Source organism: Diplotaxodon limnothrissa, linkage group LG16 (genome assembly GCF_057381915.1).
Source record: "Diplotaxodon limnothrissa isolate DT_005_m linkage group LG16, D_limnothrissa_male_GT1.1, whole genome shotgun sequence".
Taxonomy (NCBI): Eukaryota; Metazoa; Chordata; class Actinopteri; order Cichliformes; family Cichlidae; genus Diplotaxodon; species Diplotaxodon limnothrissa.
The window spans coordinates 35,354,121-35,381,418 of NC_140611.1; the positions used below are offsets into that span (position 1 = coordinate 35,354,121).

Here is a 27,298-nt window from a genome sequence, read left to right on the forward strand (position 1 = left end):
ACTGGCCGGGTTAATGATCACTCATGTTATTACTGATGTGTGAAAACATTTAACTGCAATGGAGCTCTGCCTGTGTGTATCCATATCTATGTGAGTGATGGATGTTTGACTGAAATGGACTTTCTGAAATACAAATTAGACGGACGTCAAGGGAAAAAAACAAACTTTATTATCATCTTTTTACAAAACATTTCAGAATCAACCCCAACAAATAATAGATCCAATACTGACCTTCATGGTGCAAATGATCAACTTTAAACATGATCTGACACATTTCCTCAAACAGCACCAAACTACGTACATCATACATTACCTCAGTGCTAACCTTTAACTTTTTGCTGCTCTAGCACAGAAAAAAAGGTGTTGACTCGGTTTATCAACAAAAGCAACAAAACAATAGGTGGACGACATACAGAGCATTTTAGGGTGAAGAGAACATGAATGATGCCATGAGCATAAATGAGAAAAGTATGGCAATCAAAAAGGCAACTGAGTTGTTTGCAAAGTTGTAAGGGGCTGCATCTTGGTTGACCTCTGTGCACACAACCAGCAGATACCCTGAACCTACAAGCACAACCATTATTGTGCAACATGAAAAAATAAACACATTAATGGCTAGATTATAGAGAAGTGGAATAGGTGGTTAGCCTCCGTGTGCCACATAAACTGTTCACATTAGCTTCTTTTGTTTTGTTGAACATTTGAGGCAGATGGTTGCCATGTAATATTTTAGACATTGTGTGGTCTGTAACATCTGCTGCATTGGTCTTTTTAGTGCTAGTGCAAAATATTTCTGCAAGTCTTTTTTGACAACAGGCAGCTATATACCTGATATCAAAATCTCATAGTAATGTGAACAATTTTTACCCACTCTGCTCAAGTAATTACAGTTAGAACAGTTTTACATGAACACAATGTTTAAAACGCATCAGCCTTCAATCAGTGAGTGCTCCATTTGTTCATCTGAATGCAGCCAGATGAGTGATAATGTACAATGTAGAGAGATACATTCACAATGTAAGTGTGTAAAGATGTGAAATGTAACAAAACAATATCACTGACTCTATACTCAAAAGTAATAACCCATATATAATCCATTCTATCCAAATACTCAGGACCTGGGCCAAATTTGTAATGGCCCGACCAATAGTTCATATAAGATTTATGCACATGTATGAACACTTTGTAAGTAAATTGTGTAATTATTGTAATATAGTCAGAATTTTTGAAAGAGTGGGATTGAGAAAAAAATGTAATAGTTGCACGTCCTATCTTTTTCAGCATTTCTTGCCTATATCTACCTCAGCTATCAAAAAAGGTAAAAATATCCCCCCAAAACAATCTTCAGTCACATGACACATGAAGGTATCCCCTAGTTTTGATCTTATAGCCTACACAAGCTGAAACAAGCGCTGCACTTGCTAAATAAATTTTTTTCTTGCAGAAAATACAGGAACATTTAGGCTTACATTTTTTATTTACCATAATGAAAAATAATTTCAGCATGTAATATTGTATGTATCTAGTGTAATAATATGGTAATTATTTAATACATCATCTGAAACCGACTTCATTTGAGGGTGACCTTCTTAACCTTGTAACGTTCAAAAACGTTTGCTAAATAATTGTTTACATCATTTAGCTTTGATGCACCTGATTGAAAATATACCCGTGTAATTACTATAGCCCAGTGTGACATGTAAATATTAGTTAAAAACACATATTTGAAGTACATTCAGCTTCAGATTGAGCAACAGGGCCAAAAGTTGTGTGTCCATTTAGAGATAATGGTACATGTTCACAGGATCTTTCATTTCTGGTAGCATCAATATTCCCGTTGATGCTACCAGACCTTGGATTCTCAAACCTTTTGGGCCAGGTCCTCTTCATCATCCTAACAACAATTAATAAGCATATCTTTATTACCACCAGGGATCATGTATGCAGCTGAAAGTATTTCTATTCTGAAAAATATTTTAGCCTGATGTGCTGTGATGTGTCATACCAGTCAAAAGATATTGTAGGTGGGAGTAATGGAAACACTGTAGACATTTTGTTGGAGTAATTTGGACCCAATGTGTAGGGATGCACTTATACATATAACGCCACAGTGGCATGACTCATCAGCCCTGGAAACTCATGCCAGAATTCATAATCATTGTCAAATAATAATTGCTGATGACTGCCCCTCCATAAGTTTGGATCTGAGGTTTCCTCCTTTCAAAAAGGGAGTTTTTCCTCCCCACCAGCGCTAAGTGCTTGCTTATAGCAATTTTTCAGATTGTTGTGGCTATTTTCTACTATCCTGTGTTTACCTTTCAACAGAAAGAACTGGTGCGAAACTAAATATATGATATACTTGGCTTATTTCTTGGGTCCCACTGTTTCTATAATGTTGGTCAAATTAAGCAAGCTGGCATATGGGTCATAATTAAAATCCAGTAGGAGATTGTCAGATGTTCATATGGACACTGACACTACCTAGTGGCAAGTTCTGAGTGCAGCTGCTTACTTCCAGAAACGCCCCTGTGAACACATACCATAAAATCAGTACAGTCACCCACAGTACTCTCTGTATTAGATGGCAGCTGCAGAGAGTTATACATACGTGTATGTAAGCACGGCTATCAACTGAATCATGTGTAAATACTTAAATTTAAAAATATGCTTTCAGTGTTTTCAATATCCCAACGTTTCATGCATGCTTACCAGTAATACTCTACACTTTCTGTTTCTAAAATGGCTTGCTTCCTACCACTTTGTAACAAGTGTCTTCAAGGACACTACCCATGAGCTTTTCAGCTCTTGTGATTTACAATGAAATCTTTACATGAGCTACATGTGAGCGCAAATATACACTAGAGAATTCTGAAATCGCTCCATATGGCCCATGCTGCTTGTACACAGTAGCTATGACATGACGACATGAATAATGTAAATATGGTGGTGGAGTATAGGTGAATAAAAAGGGCTTTATTCATCGCATGCATTTGAATTTCACTTGTTGCTCCAGTCATTTTCTTGATATATTTTCATTTTTCTATCCCAGCTTTCTGTCAGGTCTCACGAGAAACTCAGAAAGGCTAATATTTATGCATTAGCACGGTTTCCTTTTTTTTTCTCTTTTTTTTTTTTGTTCTGGCTCACACCCTCGGTCATTTCAGACTGGAGTCAGAGTGATACACCCATCCCTTTCACTCTTCCATTTCCGTTTGGTTCCACCTGTTTGATTTGAAAATGAATGTGAAATGTAGTCTGGTTTGTGCGTCATGCAGATCATTCTATAGTGTACATACAATGCTAGGACGAACAGGCAAATGTCTACAGGCACAAAGTAGAGCACTAATTTCATCAATCATGAAATCAGTGTGAAATGATTTGGAATAAAGTAAATGATATAGCTGCTGAACTTTTATGTTGATTAATGTATTGTCCCAGCTAGCAGTCTAAAAAATGGGTCAGTGTAAAAGGATGTGGGGCTGGAGGAGGGACAACCTCATTGTAAATTGTTAAACCAATACTTAGGTTTACTTTGTGTTTACTTTCAGGTGCCTGCATTACAAAAGAACGAGTATGGTGATGTCTTATAAAACGCGAAATACAACACAGTGATGTAGTGCATGAGATGGCATGGAAGATGCTAGAGTGGAGTAAAACCTTTCAAAAACGTAAAACGAGGTGTGAGGAGTCCTAGCAACAGTGCAGATACACATGTTTACACTATATACTATAAATAATCAAAGTTAAAGTCACTTAAAAAATACCAAACACAGAGAAACCAATAAATTAGGTACAATGCCATTCATTCGCTCAAGGGTCATGTGATGCACTGAGGAAAGATGGGTTGAAACTAGAGTGTGCCCATTCCAGTGACTTCAGACGTCAGCCTAAAACAGTACAGGGAAGAAGGGGGAGGAGGGGGGAGGGGGGGCGGGGGTAGACAGAAAATAAAACAACTGTGAAAGAAGAACTTTCGCTTGGCAGTGAAAGTTATGCTGCAATGGTTGCCTTTGTGCTTGAATTTTCTTGCTTGGTGCATTTTCTTCACAGAGACTTGACACCATATTCTCATTGCACCCATTCACATAAAACAGATGTGGATACATAACCATGCAGTACTAAAGCCTCTCATGAAGCCATGCAGTGGACTAAAAAAACAAAAACACACAAAAAAAACATAAAAACATTAAAAGAAAAACGGTGTTATGAAATAGTGAGTTGCATTACAGAGGCATCACATCACTCTTCTTACTAACAGCATTGCTCAGTAGCACTCACGTTTCCTGCCTTTTTTTTTTACTTAATTTTTTTATTTTCCCTTTTTTTTTTAAATATTATTTTTACTCCTTGTAGACAATGACACAAGAGGACTTTATAGGCAAATTTATATAACGATACCAAAAAGAAACACGATATTCTTGAAATGAGGCATGCTAAATAAATAGTTGAAGAAGCTGTTTGCTTGTTTTTTGGGGACAATATGCTTATTCGCTGCATTGCAGGAAGTAAAAGGAGAAGATCAATGGTATTCTGATGTGGGTTCTTTAAATGTGAAGCTGGAGGAAGGGAGGACAGGTGAACACAAGTTACCTGGCTCTGCTGGAAGCTAACATAATCTACCTATTTAGACATGTAAAGTAAAGCTTCTTTGTAATTATCAAACTGTGCATTACTCTTTTTTTCATCTTTGGTCTGAAGAGAAGTGGGGATTTGATTTCCCTGTAACCAATCACCAGAGACCAAAGTATCCATCTGAATCAAATGTTGCTTTAAGCTTGATACCAAGCGTCGACCTCCAGAGTTTCAATATGAAGTCAACTTTGAAGTGACAAAAAATGATGAAAAAAACAACCTCAGGCTCGCTCTAAAAGCTGGATTTCTAACTCCAAAACTCAGTTTCCATAGACTCAGATGTTGAAATGCTCAAATCTAGAGCATGTAAACATGTTTACAGCTTGACACAAAACAATTTTCTCCCTCCTGAACCCCTGTATAGGAGGGTTATATACTCAATTTAAACTGCATTTGGCCATAATTCATGCAGTGTAGTGGCACGACTGTTCTGACCAAGGTACAAAGTAACAGTGCTCAACTCCAAATTTTTAAAGAATAAAGTATCCAGTCTCAGCCTTTAAATAACTGTCCACTGTAGTGACCACTATGCGTGAAAGGGCTGTTTTCTTGTATTTGTGTCAGTGTTGATGGTATACTTGCACATAAACCACTACATTGGACACTGATGTGTGACTCCATACCCTGCCACCCACACCAAAGGTGATGTTGTCCACCTAAGTGGACATGTAAGAAAAATCTTTGAAAAGTACATGTTATTGTTACCACTGGTATTCCATATTATATATTCTGTATTTATATATGTGTATATATGTATATATGGTATATTTATGCTTTTATCCTTACTCTCATTCCCCTTTATTGTATCTGTAACATGCAACTTCTGTCGGTGCTGTGCTACTGGAAACTGAATTTCCCAGAAGAACCCACCTGAGGGATTATTAAAGTTTCATCTCATCTCATCTAATCTCAAAAAAAAGAAATTTAAAAATCTTTTTTCATGCCTAAAGATGAATAAAAATACTTGAGAAAAAAATCCTGATTAAGGTTGTCATAATTCATGCGTGAAAAGGTTAAAGAAATTAAAAAAGAGAAGAGAGAGAAAGTAAAAGTATTCTCTCATTAATATATATTTATTTCACAACATTGTCAGTGTAATTTAGGATAAAAAACTGTGACAATATATAAGCAAGGCGAGGTCCAAATGCCGATGGAACTGACTGATCTGATAAGATGGATGGAGGTGGTACAAGTGGTGGTTCAAGTCGCCGAAATGGACTTCTCATCCATGTTGGTTTTTGGTTCCTTTTGAAGGATTTTTAATGCAGATACCTCATGTGTGTTTAGACATGTTTGATTGTACTAATAGACCATCGAAAAAAGTTGACTCCAAATATTAGTTTTTGAAATTCAACAAAAGAAATCTTTGTTTGTTGCTTAGCACTAATTATCACTAGTATCTGTGTTTCTGGGTTTTACCTGTAAAGTCTAGGGAAAAATCCACGACAACAGCTTGCCATTAATAGCCTTGATTAGCTAATGAGTCACTCGCTTTTAGATGTGTTTCTGGGTGGATTTGTTTCCTTTACGTAACAGCTGCTTCCCATTTAAGACACAGAAATTGTAATTAATTTTCTTGTCAACATTTCTGCAAAAAACAGTGAATAAGCATATTTTCCAAAGTAAAAACTATTTTTTTAATCTATACACTGGCTACATCGATTGTTAAACAGACCCCGGTGTCAATACAGGCCTCTTACAGGCTAGAGCTGAAGTTATATGCACAACTAGCAAAGCAAAAGTCCCACAGGATAACACATAGAGGTTTATCGTGAAGTTGTGGTTTTGATGTTAGCTTCTGAAAACAGAACCAGATTTGTGGCGACTTCAGGATGTTGTCATGGATGAAGGGTCATTCCACATGGCGGCCACGTCCCTGAACCTGCCATTGGAATTGCGGGAAAGCAGTAGCCATTAGTTTCTTTGTGGGCTGTTCTCTAAAATCCCCTTTAGAAGTCAGAAACAAAAAATCGCTTTGTGTTGAGCATGTGGGTTCCCCTGCACTAATGCTGATAACATATGACTTTGAGGTGCAGGTAGCCTGTGGACATCAGTGCTGTTCTGTTTTCTCAGAGCTGCGGATTTTACATTTATTTTCACTGGTGATAATGAATTAGGTTTCGCTGGATAGAGGAGAAACAGGGGTAGTGGAGCATGCCAAGAAAACTTAAAAACTGTTTCACACTATCTACTGGTATGTATACTATCTTACTACACAGCCACTGCTCTTTAGTCCTGCATGGGATTTAGATGTAACTGTCTTGGAGTCATTTTCTTTTTATTTAATTACACTGACAGCTTATGTGCAAAAACACAGTCTTACAGCAGTTATATCTCTAAATTAAGCTCGCAGAGATTGTATACCTTCTTGTGTCGGCCAACTTTGTGAACTGAAGTAAGCATTGAACATTTGATGATTCATTTATTGATCATCCAATTTACTAATCTGCAGATTCTGTTCAAAGGCACAGCTTACTCGTTCCAGTAGTTGGCCTTGCTCCCATGAGACACTTACTTGCAAAGAGTGTTCTCCCAGAAACTTGCTGCATTTTAATGTCTACACTTGGTTGGATGTAAAGAACAAAAGTCAAAAGGAACAAACAAAGGGAAATAGGGGGGGGGACCCAGCATGGCTCACATTATTCATGGGCTTATCTGTTGCTTGTGTAAATCTGACAGATTTTTTTTTTTTGCATTTTCTAGAGTCTCATCAAAGTCTCAGTGTCAAAAGTAAACTTGTCAGCGACCTCCTTTTATTCCAAAAAGCCCAATCAGAGAGAGAAGCTTTCTTGGATCTTCACTATGAGCATGCTCATTCAGATGTTACTTTTATCTTTAATGTTGTGCTTGAGCCCAGCAGAGTTGAAAGGTTACCTGGCATTGATGAGATACTGGGCCAGGCTGATGTTAGCGGGGGTCCCTGTGATGGTAATCTGACGCTCTGATGAGCCCTCCATGGCATTTGCAATTTTGATCTGCGCCCCAGACATCTGTCGAATCTCATTTATTTTGGTGCCCTGGCGTCCAATAATGCACCCTATTAACTGTGGGGAAAAAGCAAAAGTCTTTGAATCTGAACAAGGCTTCACGTCTGGTAATGACAATCATTTCTTCTTTATAACACTTACATTTTTAAAAAGATGGCATCTCAGTGCAATCATTATTTCTATATATTTACAAATAGACAGTAATCCTTTCTATTAAATTTACATAAAATAGTTAGATCAATTTATCTCTCCGGCTTATAAAAAATCCCCTACATAATATATTTAAACATATATATTATTATTTAAAAAAAGTTTCCATAGGTTTGAAAAGTTACATCTGAACAAACCACAAGACTTTTGGAACAGTTTCATTAGAACAGATGAGACCAAATTGGAGATTTTTGAAATTTCATCTGGCGGAAACAGCAATACATGACTGTATTCTTGAAATTGATGTCTCGTGAAACCTTTCCAGCATTACTTACATCATTAGGAATGGTGAGTTCATGGGTGCTGGCTGGTGGACTGGCATCCAAACCTGCACCGCGGACATTATAAGAAAAGACATTGCAATTTCAATACTTTAGCAGAGTTCATCTCTAAAAGGAACTTTTTCTTTTTTTTAATCAAAGGTAGCACATCCACCTAGCAGCAGGTCAGCTGAGTTAAAATAAACTACCCTGTTTTTTCTGGCTTTATATTAATCAAGGCACTACGAGTAATGCCTAGTAAAGTGCAGCCACTAGAATTTTTTTTTAGCTGCAGTTGATTATTTAATTTATATTTATTAAGTGAAAGAAATTAAAAACATATTTCCCAAATTACACAGCAAAATCTTACAGTGGGGCAAAAAAGTATTTAGTCAGCCACCGATTGTGCAAGTTCCCCCACTTAAAATGATGACAGAGGTCAGTAATTTGCACCAGAGGTACACTTCAACTGTGAGAGACAGAATGTGAAAAAAAAATCCATGAATTCACATGCTAGGATTTGTAAAGAATTTATTCGTAAATCAGGGTGGAAAATAAGTATTTGATCAATAACAAAAATACAACTCAATACTTTGTAACATAACCTTTGTTGGCAATAACAGAGGTCAAACGTTTACTATAGGTCTTTACCAGGTTTGCACACACAGTAGCTGGTATTTTGGCCCATTCCTCCATGCAGATCTTCTCGAGAGCAGTGATGCTTTGGGGCTGTCGCCGAGCAACACGGACTTTCAACTCCCGCCACAGATTTTCTATGGGGTTGAGGTCTGGAGACTGGCTAGGCCACTCCAGGACTTTCAAATGCTTCTTACGGAGCCACTCCTTTGTTGCCCGGGCGGTGTGTTTTGGATCATTGTCATGTTGGAAGACCCAGCCTCGTTTCATCTTCAAAGTTCTCACTGATGGAAGGAGGTTTTGGCTCAAAATCTCACGATACATGGCCCCATTCATTCTGTCCTTAACACGGATCAGTCGTCCTGTCCCCTTGGCAGAAAAACAGCCCCATAGCATGATGTTTCCACCCCCATGCTTCACAGTAGGTATGGTGTTCTTGGGATGCAACTCAGTATTCTTCTTCCTCCAAACACGACGAGTTGAGTTTATACCAAAAAGTTCTACTTTGGTTTCATCTGACCACATGACATTCTCCCAATCCTCTGCTGTATCATCCATGTGCTCTCTGGCAAACTTCAGACGGGCCTGGACATGCACTGGCTTCAGCAGCGGAACACGTCTGGCACTGCGGGATTTGATTCCCTGCCGTTGTAGTGTGTTACTGATGGTGACCTTTGTTACTTTGGTCCCAGCTCTCTGCAGGTCATTCACCAGGTCCCCCCGTGTGGTTCTGGGATCTTTGCTCACCGTTCTCATGATCATTTTGACCCCACAGGATGAGATCTTGCGTGGAGCCCCAGATCGTGAGAGATTATCAGTGGTCTTGTATGTCTTCCATTTTCTGATGATTGCTCCCACAGTTGATTTTTTCACACCAAGCTGCTTGCCTATTGTAGATTCACTCTTCCCAGTCTGGTGCAGGTCTACAATACTTTTCCTGGTGTCCTTCGAAAGCTCTTTGGTCTTGGCCATGGCGGAGTTTGGAGTCTGACTGTTTGAGGCTGTGGACAGGTGTCTTTTATACAGATGATGAGTTCAAACTGGTGCCATTCATACAGGTAACGAGTGGGGGACAGAAAAGCTTCTTACAGAAGACGTTACAAGTCTGTGAGAGCCAGAGATTTTCCATGTTTGAGGTGACCAAATACTTATTTTCCACCCTGATTTACGAATAAATTCTTTACAAATCCTACCATGTGGATTCATGGATTTTTTTTTCACATTCTGTCTCTCACAGTTGAAGTGTACCTCTGGTGCAAATTACTGACCTATGTCATCATTTTAAGTGGGGGAACTTGCACAATCGGTGGCTGACTAAATACTTTTTTGCCCCACTGTAAATTAAATTTCCTGCTTGGAGAGAAAAGGAAACACATTCAGAAGGGGGATCATGAACTTTGTTTAATCAGTTACTCATTCCATGTACAGCTATGCAGACAGGCACAGTAAGGGTTAAAAAAAGAAAAAGAGAGAGAACGCTGTGTGGCTGCTCAGGTAACAAAATTAAAAGATATACAGCTGCCATGAAATGAAATCTAACAACCACCATGGGATAGATGACCCTACGTAAAACACACGAGGAATCAGTAGAAGTGTGAATCGAATGCACCTATAAGTCAAACAGCATATAATGGAAATCAGGTTATAGCTGCTTATTTACTAATGCTGTTCCGGTATATCAGCCGTGTAATTGGTTTCTTACATCATTGTTTTGTTATTTACAGTCTGACTAGCTTGACTCCTTTGCTCTCTGTTTCACCCATTAGGTTTATTTCACTTTTTGAGGTTAGACGATGAGGGGAGACAACGTTATTTGAGTTGTCAAAAAATCCAGAACTTGATATGTGGATATAAATGGAATAAAAGTAGCATGGTGGCTTAAATGTGATTAATCATAACTCCAAACCTTTGTGAAACCCTTCACCGTAACTTGACATGCATCTCACAAGAAATGCAACGTTGACTCAACACAATGAATGTGATTAGCCCATTCAGTACTGTTGATTCACGGTACTGTCCACGTCTTCTTTCGCCGCTAGGTCAAAGAGAGAAACTCCACCACCAACTAGTGTTTTGGTGTTGAAACTGCAACAAACCAGCACATGGCCTTTTTGCGTGGCGCCTGCATGCTCTCCCTGTGCTTTGGGTCACCAGGCCTCATAAAATATCCTGATATTCTGTTTTATCTCAGCCCAGCATACTTGTCTCACAAGTTACACTCAATTTCAAGAGTTTTGCCGTCCTGTTTATTTATTTTCCCAACAAGTTAGAATTTGAAAAAATAAAATAAAATATGGAAGAAAGGAAAAGCCAAACCAATAACCTACAACCTTGCTAGACTGAAATATACATTCCACAGAGGTGAACTACAGATGTTTCTTATCCACCCGGACTACTCCCGAAAGCCTTGAATCCACATAAATCTCATAGGTGACCTTTTTTGATCTCAAAATGCTAAGTTTGCATTTCTGCATTCATTATAGCTAAGGCTTTTGGATAAAAACGTACTCACGAGACCTTCATTTGATCAACTGCACAGATGCAGAGGTTGCGATGCACATAGGCTAATATAAACACCAAGAGCTATAAAAGAGCTAGAGGCACAATTATTATTGTAGAATCGGGCCTGTGGCATTAGAGTCTCCCTCCTTAATGGAAGGTCAACAGCATAAACAATTTGCCCTGTTTCCAAGAGATAATGCAGTTTGGAATACATCATTTTAAAGTGAAGCCCGAAGGCATTTTTTTACCTTTCAGTGGCAAAATATCAGACATATCCAAGAAAAAAAAAACCATATATGGACAAATCAAAGAAAGATAGAAACTACAGGGGCCAAGACATGCTGTGCCAAAATAGAGATAGGGTGCAAGGTAGGGAAAGAGAAAAATGTTTCTCTGGATGCAAAGAGAAGGAAGTATCTATCGGGCCTCGTGGGTACGTACCAGGGAAAGCAGGGGTGGTCTGTCCGAGAGGGGTAAAGGGGGTTTGCTGCATAGCCAACTGGTGGAGCTTGGTCAACTGCTGAAGGGTTAGGAGGGAAAGTAGAACTAAGAGGTTACTGTTACACAGGTCACACCAAAAAATGAAGCCAACCAAAACTAGAGTGAAGAAACGGTGAGGAAAAGGAGGCCATGGCACGGGGTGGTGGAGGATAAAAAGTAAGAGAAAAAGAGATATAGAGAGAGGATGATTGTCTGTCGTGGAGATGGACTCTATTAGATAATTTGATATTTTCCTTTCTGTTCTGCCTGTTTCTTTATCATTTTAGCATAGTGATTTTGAAAATGTGGACCCACTGGTGAGCACATTAACATTAACTGCAGGAAATAATTTTTATTGCCCTCTTAATTACCACGTCTTTCTAAATGGCAGTTTTGACTCACACTCAGAGAACCCACATGACTGCAAGAGCACCTGCTCTCCCAGCCAGTATGGTCACAGGATGTCCATCCGCTGCTGTATATCATTTCCATCAGGAATAAGGGAAGGCAGATACTTTAAAGGCTTCCTCTCCTTTTAAGAGGAGTTTTAATGAGGGAGGAAGAGGGTGTCAGGCCCGTACTTGAGTGATTGTACCGTCAACCACCACCTCCACTGGCATCAATCATTGCCCAACTTTGAATTAGTGGATCTGACACAAGGTAGCTCTTGAGATGCTCTTACGACAAGGACAGATGAAGGCAGATTATTAATGGAGACTATATGGTCCACTGGAATTAAAGAGCTGTCTACATCAAAACTGCCATTACTGTCATTTCCTTGATCGTTAACACCAGGAGCCACTGGCTTGTTATCGACCAGATCTTTCTGGTAGTTCAGCCACAATAAAACCTTAAACTATAGACAGCCAGTGGTTCTGAAAGTGGAAGGGCTTTATAGCTTATCTCATAAGAGCTGATGTGTGCATCTAATCAAATGTCTGCTCTTTATATACGAAACAACGCAGGTTTGTTTCAAAATTAAATTTTTAAAAAGAGACTAAGAACTTACATCTGGGTGTGGTATGGCGTACTGTCCCTGAATTGTGTAGGCCTGGAAAGGTAAAACATAGAAGAAAAATCAGACTTCAGTATCAGAGGGGGAAAAAATCAAATAAAGAACAAATCAGCTTGTACACTTTCAAACACTTTCAAAAAGCCTTTCAGTCACTTACAAACACTCATCTTGGGCATGAATCACTTTGGGCTTTAATCAATTCTTTGAAGTGTTCTTTTTTCCGGAGTGGAATGATTGTACCGCATACATCTTTAATTACTTTAAAAATACAAGTATTGCGTGCACAAGCTTGAATTTATTGTCGATTTTCCTTCGATCACACAGGGTCAAAAGTTTGTGTACAAGCTTTAATTTATACCTACACTCACTTAAATCTTTTAATAAGTGGTTCTACAATGCCTTTTAACTTGTTAATGAGTTGCTGCCTACAACTCATAGTTTCTTTTTGCCAGAATAAAAATGATTTGATTGACAGGTGAAGGTCTTTTAAAGCCAGTCCTTAAAGACCTACAGATTCCAAGATCAAGGATGTTCCAAGCTGACCAAGCAACAATCCCCTGCTCAAAAACCAACACATTTAAGCTCAATTGAACCCATATGGGTAAGTCAAATACCATCTGGAGAAAAGTTTTATGTTTGGAGGAGTAAAGGTGAGGCTTTCAAATCTATGATGGGATCATGCTCTGGAACAGTTTTTCTACTTTTGGTAGTGGTGCATTCCATAAAGTGGATGAAACAATAAAGGAGGACTACCTTCACCGTAAACGTTACCTCAGTTTAACATTATGTCAGAAACTTGCTCATGGCTTCCAAAAGTGTCTAGCTGATGTGCAACTTCCACTAATATTTAACCAAATATTAGTTAGTGGTGTAGTTATATATTTGACCCAGTGTAAATATTTTTGACCCTGTTTCAAACTTACATTCAATTAAAACGTCATTAAAGTTGTATACTGTGCAATCATTCCACAACGGATGAAAAACAGTTAAAAAAAAAATCATGAAAAACACAAAATAACCTTGACCTTCATGCCCAGGATGAATATATGTAAACCTCTGACCACAACTGAATATTCCTTTTTCTTATTATGTGTCTATGTACTATATATAATGTATATATTACATATAATACTGATTATAAATTTTGGTATGTGTTTCTAGTGGGGCGAAGTGGGAGTTCGCCTTGTAACCGGAAGGTTGCCGGTTCAAGCCCCGGCTCGGACAGTCTCGGTCGTTGTGTCCTTGGGCAACACACTTCACCTACCGCCTACTGATGTTGGCCAGAAGGGCCAATGGCGCGATATGGCAGCCTCACTTCTGTCAGTCTGCCCCAGGGCAGCTGTGGCTACAACTGTAGCTTGCCTCCACCAGTGTGTGAATGTGTGTGTGAATGGGTGGATGACTGGGTGTGTAAAGCGCTTTGGGGTCCCTAGGCGGGACTAGTAAAAGCGCTATACAAATACAGGCCATTTACCATTTATTTACCATTTAGTGGTAATGACATTAAAGTGATGGTTCACTTAATCTTATGCATCATTAGCAATGACATTAACTAACATTAATTGATGATCCACTTAAGTGTTAGCATATTCAAAGCAGTATCAGAAAAGGCTTATTATATGTAGATGAAGTACAATGACATCCAAGTCTTGGAAGTCCAAAAATACAATAAAATATATCCGATGACTGGCAGAAAATGTTTCATAATGTCCATAAAGCGCATTTGCTGATGGCTGCCAATGCAACTTAGTGCTGCTTTATGACTCCTCATTTTTGGTTCTCCTGTTTCATCTTTAATTCATGGATTCAACTGTATAAACAAAATAGCTGCCTCGGTCTCAGGTGAGTAATCATTCAAATCCCAGTCTAGACTGTGTATGTATATGCTAACGTTAAACATAGCATATTAGTCAACTGAATTACCTTATTTTGGACAGATGTTTTTGCATTTCTGTCTGTGCATGTTTTTTTTGTTTTGTTTTTTCTAAATCAGACCCGTGTAAGTTGTTTTCTAAAGGCTTCAGATGTGTTGTTTTTTTTTTCCATTTAACACCCAGTGATGATGATTATTCCCAGACAAAAGGAAAATTGGAGTCATTACAAGTTCTTATGTGCTCTGTTCCTCCAGCGCATCTCTTGTTTGCTAAGTTTTCAAATTCATTCAACAGCTTTTAGTCCAAATCTGCAATTAACTTATGGATATGGCTGGACAGACATTAGTATGCACCCAGCATTCTTGTTGACATTAATGCCATTGTTACTGATTCACACATTATGGTTCTGCTACCGTCCCTGCTTCCCTCTTTCACTATCCGGTGCACTCAAACAACAATGACTGTCCAGCCAAAATGCACTCACCAGCCACTTTTTTTAGGTACACCTGTTAGGTACACCAGCTGCTTGTTAATACATATATTAAATCGGAAAATTCACATGGCAACAACTCAATGCACTTAGGCATGTAAACATGGTCAAGACCAGTGAATCTGAATGTGGAATGGTTGTTGGTGCCAGGCAGGCTGGTCTGAGTATTTCAGAAACTGCTGATTGGCTAGGGCTTTCCCACAGAACTATCTCTAAGGGTTTCCAGAGTCCAAAAAAGAGAAAGTATCCAGAGAGCAGCAGTTAGATGAGTGAAAATGGATGAGAAAAGACTGGCCAGATTACTTTAAAGTTAACAGTAAAGTCACAGTAGCTTAAATAACTACTTGTAACAACCAAGGTATGGAGAGGATCATCTCTGAATACATAGCATGAACCTTAAAGCAGATGGGTTACAGCAGCAGACAGCGTGCCATTCCTGTCAACTAAAAAACAGGAAGCCGAGGCTACAATTCACATAGATTTATCAAAACTGAACAACATAAGATTGGGAAAACATTGCTGGGCTAAACAAGTCCAGATTTCTGCTTTGACTTTCAGTTGGTGGGGTCAGAATTTGAGATTAGCAAAATGGAAACATGGTTCCATCCTGCACTGTATCAACACTTCTTTTGCTGTTCGTGGTATAATGGTGCGGAGGACATTTCTGGCACACTTTAGGCCCCTTAGTAGCCAGTAAGGCTTGTTTTAATTCTTATTTTTATGTCTATTTAAGCGTTATATGACAGCATGTTTGCACTAAGTACCGCAGCAATTTCCTAATGTTGTAAACCTGCTCAACATTTGGAAATAAAACCCTTTCTGATTCCGATTCTAAACACCCCAGCCTGCTTTCAGTAGGATACCACACCATGTGATAAAACTCAAGCCAACTCAAAATGTTTTCTGAATATGTCAGTGAATTGGCTACGCAATTGACATCCACAGTCCCGATGCAATTGAGCACATGTGGGATGTGATGGAACAGGAGGTTCACATCATAGATGTGTTGGAGAAGAATCTGCAATAATTGATGCTATCGTGTCAATGTCGACCAGAATCTCTGAGGAATGTCTCCAGTAACCTTGTTGAATCCAAGACATTAAATAAGGCAGTTCTGACACCAACAAGTGGTCCAACTGGGTACCAGCTAGGTGCACCTAATCAAACTAATAAAATTGAGCATTTATCATTTGCACAAATGCAAGATCGTTTAAATATAAGTCAGTCAAATATAAGCCACATTCATTTCATGGTAACAGTGCTAGTTCTGACAGAGAGGTTCCTACTGCTACAAAAGCCAAGCAACCAGATAGAAATTACTACAGGAATAAAACTTCTATTTTTACTGAAGCCACTCCCCCAATATAAAACAACTAAAGCTGTAATTTTTGTGACAATCATCCTTGTCAGAACCAATTTCTCTCTTTTCTATGCAAAAGGAACAATTATTAGGTAGTTTCACACAGTAGTAGTTGATCAATATAAAAGTACTTCATTGTGTCTTATGACACAGTAGGTTTAATTACATTTAAGAAGTGCTCTCTCATCTACTGCTTTCCATTTATTCCAGCCTAAAACGTGAAAATTGAACGATTTGTACATCAGTCATTCACCCCAACCACATCCTTACAAGTTTCTAAATGTCATTTAAAAAATACGATACAACCAGCTAATATGCTGCACCTAAATCTGCTAAATAATATAGTTTAGTCTTATATAAAATTTATTTTTAGGCGACAGAGTTGCAGAAATTGCAAGTGTGCGAATAAAAGTTAACAGAAGCTTGCACTAAAGAGGCAGTGATGCTGATGCTGCAGCAAAAGCCTCAAGTTGGCTGTAGGCACAAACTAACAAGCTAAAGCTAGTTCAGCACTTACCTGGCCACCAGAAAAAATGACAGGGGTGGAGGTGGGCTTTGGGCGGTAAGGGATAGTGGCACCTTTTGGTGGGGACTAGGAAAAACAAAAGTCAGAGTTAGTCTAAAGCAAGATAATTGCAAATGTAAGTGCGTCAAACTCACATCTGCACAAGAATTGTTTTACTTTTTTTATACTCAACAATGAACGGAAACTAGTTTAAAGATGAGCAAATTATAAAGCTAAAGATGCCAATTAGCTGAGCAGGATGCTTGCCACAATTTGTTTGAAGGTAACAGAGCATGCTAAGTGAAAATATTAAAATCAGTTCATTATTGTACCAAGGAAATTTTCCCAAAGCCTAGTCCCACATATAGCAAGTAAACTCCATTATTTTAGCAAAAGTGGCTACAAGGTGATGCTAGTTTCTGTTTTGTTACCTCTTTTTAGCTTTTGTTCCCTGTCTTTAGAGTTGTTATGCTAAGATACACTAGCTAAATGGTTGTTATGCTAAGATACACTAGCTAAATATACACATAAAATAGCTTCTTATTTAATGTGTATATTTAATGGTACTGATGTGCTCTTTTTTTTTTGTTAATAAAACCTAGAAAAGAAAAAACAGAGAGTGAACAGTTCTTTAAAATACTGTAATATTTTTTGACTTGGTGTATCACTGTGTGCAGTGTAATGCATATGAAGCGGGATAGCATCCACCCACTTGTCAATTCACATATATAATCATATTTTCCAAAGTGCTTTACTGCAGAAAAGCAGAGGAATTATTCTGAGGCAATAAAGTGTCTTGCTGAGAGAAACGTTATAGTTTTCACAAAGAAAATGTCTTTAGTCTTCATGCACTGCTGTGTAAATGCATCACCTTATTTTTTCTGAGCCATGACGAATGAGAAGGAAGGGGATTTCCAGTTTGCGAACTTACTATAATGACACCAAGTTATTGATTCATGCCGTGCATCAGCAACAAGACTATTCAAGACGGGGGAAAAGGCTTAATCAAATTTCCACTGTAGCTGCTGTGCTGCAGCAGCAGGAGTATCCACTTCAGATACAATATCCAGACAAAGTAATGGTGTTACTCTTTCCGTGACAGTTCAGTTGGATACTAATGCACAAAAATTATCGATAATTACAGATTTCTCCCTCTAAATTACATCAGAATGATTTAAATTGCAGTCTGTTTTGCTATGCTGCAAACAATTTCTCACTTTCAGCATAATAGAAAATGTACGCATGTAGACCCTTCTTGGCACCTTAATAGCACGAGCCGGATGCCTGTCAAGTTGACATTTATGGACAACAATTGCCAGGTGGTTCTGACCATTCAAAAATCAATTTCTTAGAAAATGTGCTTTACGAGCACAAGCACTAAATATAAATTCTTAAAGAGGCACGCTATAGGTCTAGCCAGAAGTGCAATGCGACACACACTCTGTCTGTTCAATACATTTCTCTGAGACTGTATAGTAAGTCATATTGGCACTTAAACTAGAGTCGTTTTGCTAAATCTGTACATACTTTACCTCCAGCATAACCACACAGATCTGTCTGACACACTGGATGATGGCTTCTGGGGTCCCAGAGATTGTCACTGCACGTTCTGTGGAGTTGGGCAGCATGTCGCCTGCTACCTGGACCTGGGCCCCTGTGGACTGGAGCAGAGGAAGGGACTCTGAGGGGCTTGATGATGTTGAAAGAAATTCATTTGTAACACATTCAGGCTGTGCTTTGCATTTCTCTCAAGAGTACAGGCACTTACTTTGGCAGGGAAATTAAAATTGAAAGGTACTTCAAGTACTCAAGGTGCAGGCTATATGATAGACTCCGTTTCAGCCTCTATAAGAGCACCATGGCAATTTGGATGTTTAGTTTGTCCTTTACTATTTCCTTCAATTGCCACATATCCACCTGGGGTCAAAACATGTTGCCTTCATGGCTGTATTTTGTCTCCACGTCTTCTTTTTTTCAGCTTCCATCAAAAAGACAATAATGATGCATCCTCCCACACTTCACCCACTCACTCATTCAGCCACTGTGTAGTGTCTGCTACATCACTGGGAAACAAGCATAGACTACAGCTGACGCATTTCGGAGACTTTTTGGATGCACTGCTCCACCATTAGTGTCCACCAGCTATTCATAATTATCTCTAATTGCACCACTTTTAAAACCACTGCCAAAAAAGTTGCTATTTTTGGATAATTGGATGTTAAAATTTACATCTCTCTCCACAAATTATTTCTAACACAAATCTGTACAGAGATAACTTTATGTACAACAGCTGTAATCTACCCACCTATAAAATCATGACTGGGAATGTAGCTTTGATATGCTATTAAATGCTAGTGTTCATGATACTGACTGTGAATTAATGACACTTGCACTTCCAAAACTGTAAAATACATAAAATGGTTCAAACTTTTATAATAGCTTTTTTTGTCATATATAAACTAATCTGAGTATCAATCACTGGATCAAAGTAAGCTCAGGCTTCACAGTTTTTCAGTGTTTTCCATTCTTTGATATGTAAGACGTCTCAGCGAGCAGAAGTCCCTAAAATAGCCTGGCTGTGAGCACAGAAGCCCCGCCCACCTGATTTTTAAGGAAGCCAATCAGAAGAAATTTTGCTTAAAAGCAGGGAGAGGCGCTAAAACAGTGCTTTTTCAGACAGTGGATAAACTGAGGAGTGTCACTACGGCAGTTGACTGTAATTAAAATCCTGCTGCTCAGACATGAAGAATGTAAGCTCGTAAAATAAAACTATTTGTCTGTAAATGTTCTGTTTGTCTTTAAAAAACAGGATAAACATTATTAACATAATTAGGTCGTTCAGAAAAATGTTTCACACACCTCTCTCATTTCTTTGATTTTGGAGCCTCCTTTCCCTATGAGGGAGCCACACTGGCTGGCTGGCACAACAAGCCTTAAGGTGACAGGAGGCTTGCTAGTTGCTGGACTGTTGCTCATGGAATTGATTATGTCCTGGAAAACAACAACAAAAGTAGCAAGTATTTTATCTTGTAAGGGTAATGTTTTCTTGATGTGACATCGAGACATTCGTGATGTTAACTGTCTCAGTAATGAATGTCCAAATAAATTTCCAGACTTCAAAGGTGGTGCAAAATGACCTGCAAAAACACACTTGTTTTAAATTTTCCTTGAGTATTTTCATCTCCTCCGCTCGCTGAATGCACCCTCCTGTAAACACCCAGCCTATTGGCACGGCACATTTTACACAGATCACCGAGAACTCAGCAGTCAGTCTCCTCTTACAAGTTCCAGTCACAGTACTTACACAGCACTAGCAAGAGGAGACACATCAAAGACAACATCAGCAGAAAGATAGCTGAAAATTCACCTCATACTGTTCAGTGATACAGGTTCCCTTTGCAGGTGTACTGTATATATGTATGTATATGAGTCTGGCTTGGTTTTATCTAAATACAAACACTGAGATTGTGTTTGCAGACAGATCTTTATCTCAAAGCGAGAAACCCACGCTTGCAGGAAAACTGTGTGTACATAAAGAAAGCTGAATGTCTGGAACTACCACAGGAGCAAAAGGTGAATTGAAATACAAAATGAGTACATTTTGATTGTGTACAGACTGATCATACCTCTTCAAATTTGTAGGCAATCATAGCAAAAGCCTTGAAGATGGTGTCCGTTGGTCCGGTGATGGTAACAATCCTCTCTGGACAGTTGCCCTCAGAAATATTGATTCGCGCTCCACTCTGGAAGACCAGCAACTACTTTTCATTTTCAGTGGCGGTGATAAGAAACCTTAATTATTCAAACAGATCCTGAGCAAATTTGAATCATGCATTACAAAGTTAACTTCGCCTGGTATTTCATTGTGATCTTTAGTGACTTGCTGGGGGGGGGGGGGGGGGGGGTGCAATGGGCGGGAGGGTAATAAATATTTTTGCTAATTTTTTCTATATTCAAACTCACCTCTTCTCGCATCTTTTTTACTGTTTCTCCTTTCTGAAAAAAAAGTACATTTGTACATCAAAGTGAATCAGAATCTTTCCATAATCATGAAAATGAGTATGAAAATACATACCTTTCCAATTATACTTCCAACCTCCTGTAACATGAAAACACAACAAGAAAAAGTGAAGAAAATAAACATATTTATTTGTTTAAATGTGTACTTTTTAATTGTTTGCTTCTCTTTTTACTGAACAGGGTGTAAAAACTGTGCCAAGACATGAAGACAGGCATGTTCAGGGTCAGACTTTCCATGCTTGTTGAATCACTCTTTATGGGTTTGGTGTGGCGCAGCTGGTAAAGGGCACAGAGGCAGCGCTGGCTGCAAGCGTCAACACTCCCCGACCTCTCCTCAGAAAGTGTGAGGGTTACGTCTACTGTGACGTTAAAGCTGCAGGTAGTTGCAGTTCACAGCGCCAGGTTCTACCCTATAAGAATCATTTATATTTATCAAGTGCTACATTAAATTACACTCCAAAACTAACTTTCTGACAATATACTCATAAACATAACAAGTTTCAGTTGTAATGGTCAGTGCCAGCTCTAAACCAAATGAACCAATGAGCTGCTGTCTGTGCTTGTAGGGCCGTTGCATTGACTCATTGTCCCAGAAGTGCAGTAGATTACCCATCCAGCCCTGTTTCATTAACTATATTGTTTTTTCTTCTTAAAGTAAATCAAATTACAATTGCATTCATTCATGTGGTTGTAATGAAGTGGAACTTTTCCTACATTTAATACAAGTATAACCTGTAGGGGAAAAAGGTTTAAACCATATTTTCAGGCTAAGTCACCTGCTCATCATCAAAGCCTTTTTTTAATCATATTTGAGGGGTGATTCTTTATCTGTCTTCCTGTATTGTCCCACTAACAACTGAAATACATTTGATGTCTCTTCCAATTCTTTTAGATGTGTGTTTGGTCACGTTATCTCGTAATAACTGCCTGGAATTGCAAACATGGCTGAGGTGCAAGCTTCTTGAATGACTTATACTCATATAAACTTCTTCTCAGAGGGAGAAAGGAGAATGGCACCTGTGCCACTCCACTCCAGCTTCAGGGACACAGAGATGAGCCTACCAAAAACTCTTTTCTGGGCATCACAAAAGGGGAAAAAAGTCATTTGAAAGTGTAACAGGATGCTGGAGGGTTGCCTGCCCTCAATAGATAATGATGAAAATGCTCCAATACCCAATGTAACCCAATGGTTTCTCAATTTGAGGGCTTCACTGCTGTGGAGAAAGGACGTGGGTAATCCTGCCAAAATCCTCCCTTGTGGCTGCTGTGGTTATGTCCCTGCCAGGATGTGGGGTTATTCAAACAGTCACAGGGTCACTGGCTTTTAAAGCGATTACATGAGCAGTCATGCAGGCTGACCTGCACGGCCATTCACAGGCTGCTTGGCACACCAGGCAAGGAGAAGATGTGAGCTTCATTCTTTGTCCTGCAGAATCTACCAGCATTATCAGCTACGCATGTGTGCTGCGGGTTTTAGCTGCCCAGCTTGAAGCAAACTTGTAACTGAGCTGCTGTTATGTAACGTTCATACAGTTCTAGACAAGAAGAAATCTGCTTTTTTACAAACTCTACACTGACAAGAAAGTAATGGTCATTGCATACAGATATTATTTACAAAGTAAAGCACAAGAGGTGGGGGATGGAAAGCAAGAGCCATGATAATACAGCATTCTTTATAAAACCAGGTGAACACAAACTAATTCTGATGGCCACTTAAAGAGTAGAAAGGAGTGAGGATGGTACACATGTGTCTAAAAAAATAAGAACTGCTAAAAAGTTGGTGCCCATTAATACATTATACACCATGCCCTGGGAAATCTGAAAATACTAAGGGCGAACAAGAACACGCTGAGCTGAGTCAGCAGCAGAGAAACACACAGCAGGAGATTTTCAGTCTTAAAGGCCTGAAGTCTCCAAAGGCCTTTGAACCTCAGTGAAGCTTGCTTACATAACCCCACAGTAAAGAAAGGTAAAAGTAGAGCAAAGCTGGACTTTGGTGTGGGAAGGTAAAATACATCTGCTGCCATTAGCTTATTTTGTTGATCTTACATAATATGAGTTAATGCTGTGTACAGTAAGTGGAAACAGCATATGCTGCTGTTGTACTTTCATTCAAGCTGATCTAGACTGTTGTCAAAGCAAAGCTATTGTTGGCTCTAACGGTTTCCATAATGGGACAAATTGCAGATTTTATTGGCACTTCCTAAGCATCTTTCAAACTCAATGCCCACCAGTCATTTTTCAAGCACTTTGGGCCTTTATTAGACAAGTAGATGGATGGACGGAACTGAGGGAGGAAGGAGACTGCTAATTACAAACAACAAAGATGGCTATCTGGACTTGAATGTTGATGCTACTCAATACCTTCAACCCCTAGGCCTCCAGGATGCTAATATACAATAGTTCTCTACTTTTTAACATTTAAAGTACTTTTTTTGTTTACCATTTAGTGGCTTTCGGTAGTTCACGTTAGCAGGATTCTTTTTAGCCCCTGTTGGTTAGTAGGCGGAGTTTAGTAGGAGTTAGTAGGAGCTTTTTAAACCCACGTCTACATGTTAGCAGTATCAATAGTATATGGAACCGCTTGTCTGTGGGCTACAATTGTTTATTTTTGTACTGTTGTTGGTACTTTATGGAGAATATTAGTCACAAAGAACTAATAGTAAATGTCAAGGCACTGGGTCTGGTGATCCAGTGTTTGTGTTTTTTGGGTTAAGTTATACTCTTTGAATGATGGTTTTCTGTTTTGTATTATATTTACAGTTCCTGGTTTCTAGGTTTCTGTTCTGTTTCTGTTCTCTGTGTGTTATATGCTTAGTCTTAGTTTTCTGTCTTTATGTCTTTCCTGTGTCCCACGTCTTGTTACTTTTGTCTCTGTGCTTCATGTTCCCGCTGTTCCAGAGTCTGTCATGTTTCTATGTCTCAGTGTCAAGTCTGTATCTCTGTGTCATGCTTCCTGTTTTACTTTGACAGTCTGTGTCCTTTGCCAATGTACTCTGCTTTGCTTCATTCGTCTCGTTATGTCTCATTTGTCCCAGATGTGTTCCCATCCGTTCCCCATCCTCTCGTTGTCTTGACTGTGCATTTAAGCCCTGTGTTCCATTTGTGCTTTGTTATGTTGTGCCCTCACAGTGTTGTGTTTCTGCCTTTGTGTTCCTGCAGAAGCTCTAGTTCTCAGTCCGTGGTTTGTTTCTTATTTTCTAGAGTCCAGTTTAGTTTTCTTATTTGAGGATTTGGTTTGTTTGTTGTGAAATTTATTTTTGTGGAAAGTTTTCTCATTCCATGTACAAGTCCTGCGTTTGGGTCCTACATCCTACCTGCCGCCTGCCACAGCACACACCTTGACAGTAAAGTGGAACTAAGTGTGGTAAACAATTAAAAATATTTTGTAATTTCTCTCTTTTTCATCACCTATCCTGAATATTGTGACATATAGATGTTTTGGTATACGTCTACAGATGTCTCCACAAACCAACTTACTTAATTTAATTATTTAAAATTTAAGGCACCACTATGATGCAAGTCCTATGAATTACAGCAGGTTGTGACATATAATTAAATTTTTTAATTTACAGATGTCCTGCTACTAGGACGGTCAAATCTAAGGTCAGAGTTGAGGTTAACAGGACAAATAGAGAAACGATTTGAAAGTTGATTTCATTGCACAATTTGTACAATTCCAATTTATCTGAATACAACTTCTTTAAACTCAGATGAAAGGTTTAGGAAGAGAGGCCATGTAAAAACTGGCACCTGATTCATCACTGAAAGGATCTTGAAATGAAGAAATAAATCCCTCTGCATGTCTCTCACTTTTCAGGCTTCCTAACAGTCAATATAGCACTCAATCACTGTGCTCACTTACTTTTCCATGCATGAGGAGGCGGATGGTCAGGGTGACATTGAGGCCACCCTCTGACTGGACTTTTGTTGGCTCCATGCTGGGGGAGGAAAAACTGGTGGTCCAGCAGTAGGATGTCCTCAGAAGGAGAAGGAGTGCGGTGGTATTCCAGCCAGCCAGTCACCTACAAAACACAACATCACACATAAGCAAACACAGTCGGTGTGTTCACAACCAGCAGATGATATCAACGTCCAGTTGCATTAAATTATTATAAGAAGGCAGTTTGGTGCTTCTGCAGATGCGGTAACGGAATCATATTTCTGCTGTATGACACATAAAATAGTTTCTAAAGCCATTAATCTACAGACTGCTTTGACACAACATAAAGCTTTCAGCGATTTTAACTAATGTTCAGTGGTTCATTAGTTTGTGACACTGCACACTCCTCATATCTTCAGCACCAAATAACACACTTGTTTTCTGGGGTATACTAACCACAAATGCCTAAATTAAAAATAAGTGATGACTTTAGGCTTAAAATCCAAAGTGCAGAGCCCATTCGACTACAGCGTGGCTAAGCAACACATTTATGAGCTGCCTGCTCAATATTTGTTTCATGAATGACACGTAATTGTGTTGAGAAGATCGAGAGATAACCGAATGTAATCACATTCCGCTCCCCCCTAGGTATTTTTTTCCCCCGTCTATTTGCTCTGTTAAAAATTCAAACGCAAAAACAAAGCAATCACTTGTTTTGTTTTTAATTGCAGGCCAGATCAGAAGAGAGAGAGAAAATTCTTCTGAGCTCTTATTCACGAACTATCTAGGAATATACTGGAAATACCAGACTGACCAATACAGGAATAAAATAATTTGCAACATTTGTGACGGAGGACCGTGCCATTGAGATGAAACTAGGTGAATAAATGAATACATGGACTACAGGAATGCCTTATCTGTATATATGTAATGTTGCCTTGAAGGTGCAGCACGATGACTTGCAGAATCCTCCGAGTCTTCACTGCTAAAAAGCTTTTTCCTCTGACTCAGACATTAAAGTCTTCCTCCTGTGCCCTTATTACAGTTAGTCAAATTACTTTGCTCTCCTCTGCCTTTGCTGTTAAGGCAAAGGCAAACAGACCAGTCTGTATGCTTGGATGGCTGTGCCAAAAAGTCATAGCTGCTTTTTGTGTTTTAAAAAGTTATAAGAAATGACTTGGTGTTCTGGTTAAGTCTATGTAAAGTCTATAACAAAGAAATCTTTAATGAGTAAAGGAAAAGTTTCTGTACTGTTGCCAAGTTTAGAATGACCTTTGTTACACGAATGTCAATATATCATGTGTGATGTGATGCAGAGCCTGAATCCAGTCTGTTTCACATTTCCTACTGTCCCGTGGTTAGTGTGGTGCTCTGTAACCCTTTGGCTATTGTCATTTCACTCAGACAATACCATCCAAATGTCAATATTAAGTTTTCTGTAGATACAGTTTGCAATCTGATGTAATCACCCATCCTGTTGAGTTACTGCTGTTATCATTACCTGCAAGTTTGAGGTTTAAATTTTTAGCAAGCAGCCCCAGGGGATTCTTCTCCAATCTCTATTTTCTGCGTTTTTGTGGAGACTCATTTGGCTACAGCTTCTAATTTCCAGCCAGACACAACCTTAGGCTACTGTTTACTTTTTGTGCTCATATAAGAAAATGGAACAATATTATCCTATGAAAACAAAGACGAAGAGGAGATATATAAAAATTAGCACAGCAGCCCTCCCCACCCATTTTGGTTAGTGAGGTTGGTTTGAGTATTGTGAGAAAAGGAATATAAATCATGCTAACTGCACTGAAGTGAGGGCAAAACCCACAGATACTGATATCCACACTGGATATATGTAAGTTACATTTTAGAGGTCAACTTAAATATACCTGCAGGGGACAACTTTAAATGCAGATTCCTGTCTATCACTCTGCATCACCAGGAAGGCATAAGATTGGTTCTAAATTCATTCTGCAGCATGAAAGTAACCCCACACATACAGTCAGCCACAAAGAGCGGTTTGTCTGGTCACCAGGAAGCCCTGATGTCAGTGCAATGAACAGGCCCACAGCTGCGGGTCAGACAAGCCACCTGGGCTTAAATTGAGCTTTATGTGGTTCAAAGGTAAAAGTTTAGTTTATTACAAGAAGAAGCAGTAAGACTGTGGACCTTGAAGTGATCACATCCACGAACCAAAAATATGTCTAGCTTAGAACCCACTGAAACAATCAGATGTGTTGTGTTTCCCACGAGAAACACTCATCCCTAAACTTTACTGCTTTTAAACAAAGGGCTGAGGGATGATTGGTAGGCACAGACATGAGACAGGAATATAATTTGATTGATATAAACATGGTCCAGAGTTACCTCATCATTTTAGACCTCATATGTAAGCAAAAACATTTTAAATGGAATTTAATTATTTAACAGGGATCCAATAAAGACAAGTC

The 27,298-nt window shown here is 39.0% G+C and overlaps 1 protein-coding gene across 6 annotated transcripts; it reads right to left on the minus strand.

The window, feature by feature from the left end:
* Window positions 1–3,850: 3,850 nt before the first annotated feature.
* Window positions 3,851–24,990, minus strand: LOC146616587 (poly(rC)-binding protein 3). 6 transcript variants are annotated; one of them, XM_085375194.1, is made up of 13 exons: window positions 24,837–24,911; window positions 21,027–21,050; window positions 20,915–20,947; window positions 20,578–20,694; window positions 19,811–19,942; window positions 18,484–18,612; window positions 16,964–17,038; window positions 12,717–12,758; window positions 11,679–11,744; window positions 11,037–11,091; window positions 8,105–8,157; window positions 7,507–7,676; window positions 3,851–3,887 (listed from the first exon to the last, which is right to left on the minus strand). In XM_085375194.1, the coding sequence occupies exons 1-13, from the start codon at window positions 24,909–24,911 to the stop codon at window positions 3,851–3,853; spliced, it is 1,008 nt and encodes a 335-aa protein (XP_085231320.1). The 6 variants fall into 6 exon arrangements, with proteins under 6 accessions (XP_085231320.1, XP_085231322.1, XP_085231324.1 ...); XM_085375196.1 differs by lacking the exon at window positions 11,037–11,091 and adding an exon at window positions 12,438–12,450 and having other exon boundaries at window positions 11,669–11,747; window positions 12,706–12,758; XM_085375198.1 differs by lacking the exon at window positions 11,037–11,091 and having other exon boundaries at window positions 11,669–11,744.
* Between the last annotated feature and the right edge of the window lie 2,308 nt (window positions 24,991–27,298).